The sequence below is a fragment of the Fonticula alba genome (genome assembly GCF_000388065.1).
Source record: "Fonticula alba strain ATCC 38817 unplaced genomic scaffold supercont2.6, whole genome shotgun sequence".
Taxonomy (NCBI): domain Eukaryota; order Rotosphaerida; family Fonticulaceae; genus Fonticula; species Fonticula alba.
Genome location: NW_009242976.1, coordinates 2,030,250 through 2,032,587, shown reverse-complemented (window position 1 = coordinate 2,032,587; position 2,338 = coordinate 2,030,250). Strand labels below are relative to the sequence as shown.

The 2,338-nt window shown below is 73.1% G+C and overlaps 1 protein-coding gene across 1 annotated transcript in view; it reads left to right on the top strand.

Moving 5' to 3' along the window:
- Positions 1 to 1,647: 1,647 nt before the first annotated feature.
- Positions 1,648 to 2,338, top strand: part of H696_04089 (glucosamine-fructose-6-phosphate aminotransferase (isomerizing)) — a gene marked incomplete at both ends in the record, with an annotated part of 4,367 nt that continues 3,676 nt past the window's right edge. The window contains 3 exons of the mRNA XM_009497971.1: positions 1,648 to 1,717; positions 1,857 to 1,958; positions 2,091 to 2,275. Of these exons, the coding sequence (XP_009496246.1) occupies positions 1,648 to 1,717; positions 1,857 to 1,958; positions 2,091 to 2,275 (357 nt within the window). The remainder of the gene's footprint in view (positions 1,718 to 1,856; positions 1,959 to 2,090; positions 2,276 to 2,338) is intronic.

The following is a 2,338-nucleotide window of genomic DNA, read 5'->3' as shown; positions in this document are numbered from 1 at the left end:
CCCCCCCCCCCCCCGGACGCCGCGGGGAGGCCCCGCACGCCCGACGGGGAGGATGGACGCGCGCGCGCGCGGGGCCCATCCAGCATACCTCGTCCCTTGTGGCATATTTCCCCCTCTCCGGAGGTGGGAAACGCGCACACGGGACCCCCTCCCCCCGCCCCCCCCGAACACACACACACACGCAGGCAAAAGAAGCCGCCAATAAACTTCTCCGATCTCAAAACGTGGCGTTTTGCGTGGGCACCTGCCCAAGGGAGGTGAGTTGGGTGCCCCGGGGGACCGTGCCAGCCGGGGCGGGAGCGCGCACGGACATCCGCGCTCCAGAGGCAGGGCTGCCGGCCGGCCGGCGGGCTAATCCGAAGGCGCCCCCTCGCGCCCCTCGGGCTGTGGGCGAGATCGGCCCTTATCTTCGCGCCGGTGCCAACCCCTGCGGCCGGGCTCTGGGCGCGCGCGCGCGCGGACACGCCTGCGGCGCCCTGTCCCCTTGGGTTTCCGCCGGCCCCCGGCGGAGGGCGCGGGAGAGATAGGTGCCGTCGGGGGGATGACTGGGCAAAGCACCACCGGCCCGTGTTCGCGCGTGCATAACAAAGCGGCCCCGGCGGGCCGGCGATGATGCGCGTCGTCGTGGCCCGGGTGGTGGCCAGGGCGGGGCACAGTGCTCGGGGGGCGGAGCCGGGGGAACCCGGCCGCCGCGGCGACATGTCAGCCAGGCGCCCGGCGATCGGACAGGCTCCCGGCACACTGGTGCCACCTGCCTGCGGACCGGGCGATGTGCGTGGCCCGGCGCCGACACGCACGACCACCGGGGCATCCGCGGCCGCGCGCCGGAAAGGGCCCCCCCACGCGCCGGCGCCATGGCGGCCGCGCACACTGCGCGCGCGCGCGCGCGCGCCAACACCGTCTTGTTTGCCCGACAGCCGGCCAGCCGACCGCCCGGCCGGGTGCGGGGGGGAGGGGCCTTTCCGGCGTCCGTCGCGCTGGGTGTCCGAACAAGCCGCCAAAGTTGCCGCGGTCACGATGGCGGCGGGGCCCCCCGCCCCGGGGGCCCGGCGCGATCGCAGACACGCACACCCACCCGAGTTGACGCGGCAGGCAATCTGTCGGCAGATGGGCCGGAAAAAAGTAAACATGCCCTGTTGGTCCGCCCGGGCGTGGTTCTCCGTTGGCCCCCCTGGCCGCCTGCACGCCCGGCCGTGTGCCCTGGCCGCCTCCGCGCGCCGGCCTCCCCGCCCCGCCTCCCGCCGTGGCTGAAGGGGTGCGGCCTCGCCCGGGGGGCCCGAGCGACTCGGAGCACCGACCGCCCCATACGCCCATCTCCTCCTGCCTCTCCCCTCCCCCCCCCTCCCTTCCTCACTCCCTGTCCCCTCCTCTCCTCCTCCTCCTCCCCCCCTCCTGTCGCCCTTTCACCGCCCCTTCATGCTGGCAGCGCGCCCTTCCGCGACCTTTTAACTGCCGCCATGTGTGGTGCGTTCGGCCTCTCCCCTCCCCCCTCCGCCGGACGTGCCAGAGCGCCCCGGATCTCCGGAATTCCGCCGTGCCCTCCTCTTCTGACACCGCCAGCGTCCCTCGCCCCCCCCTCCCCCTCCCATCCGACCATTGGGCTTGGCAGGAATTTTCGGCTATGTAAACTTCCGCTGCCCGCGGACCATGGCAGAGATCACGGCCTTCCTGCTTCGCGGCCTCGAGCGCCAGGAGTACCGTGGATACGACTCGGCCGGTGCGTCGCCCCTGTCGCTCCCCTGCCGCCGCCGCCGCCGCCGCCGCCGTCACCGCCGTCACCGCCTTCCCATACATCGGCCAGGCATCTGACCCTCTCGATCGCCCGCCCTGACCTGGCCCGCTCCGCCCCCCTTCAGGCCTGGCCGTGGACCTGCTCCAGGCCGGGTCCCCCGACCAGCGGGCCATCCACATCGTCAAGAAGACCGGCAAGGTGTCTATCCTGTCGGCCGCCGTCAAAGGTGCGCCGCCGGCGGGCGCGCGGATGCGCCCCCCTCCCCCCCCCCCTGCCTCCCGGCTGCCATGCCTCCCACCGGCCCCTTGTGATCTGCCCCCTCTGACCGCGCCTCCCCCTGTCTTTGGCACAAGCGCAGAAGACCCGGCCATCGACATGGCCCTCTCGCTGGACCAGCACATCGGTATCGCGCACACCCGCTGGGCCACGCACGGCGCGCCGCTGGACGGCAATGCCCACCCCCACACCTCGGACCCGTCGAACCAGTTTGTTGTGGTGCACAATGGCGTCCTCAACAATTACCTGGTGTTGCGCTCGTACCTGGTGCGGAGATGCCTCCCGGTCGGCCTGATGATCCCCCCCCCCCCCGCCCCATGGTCTTTCCCC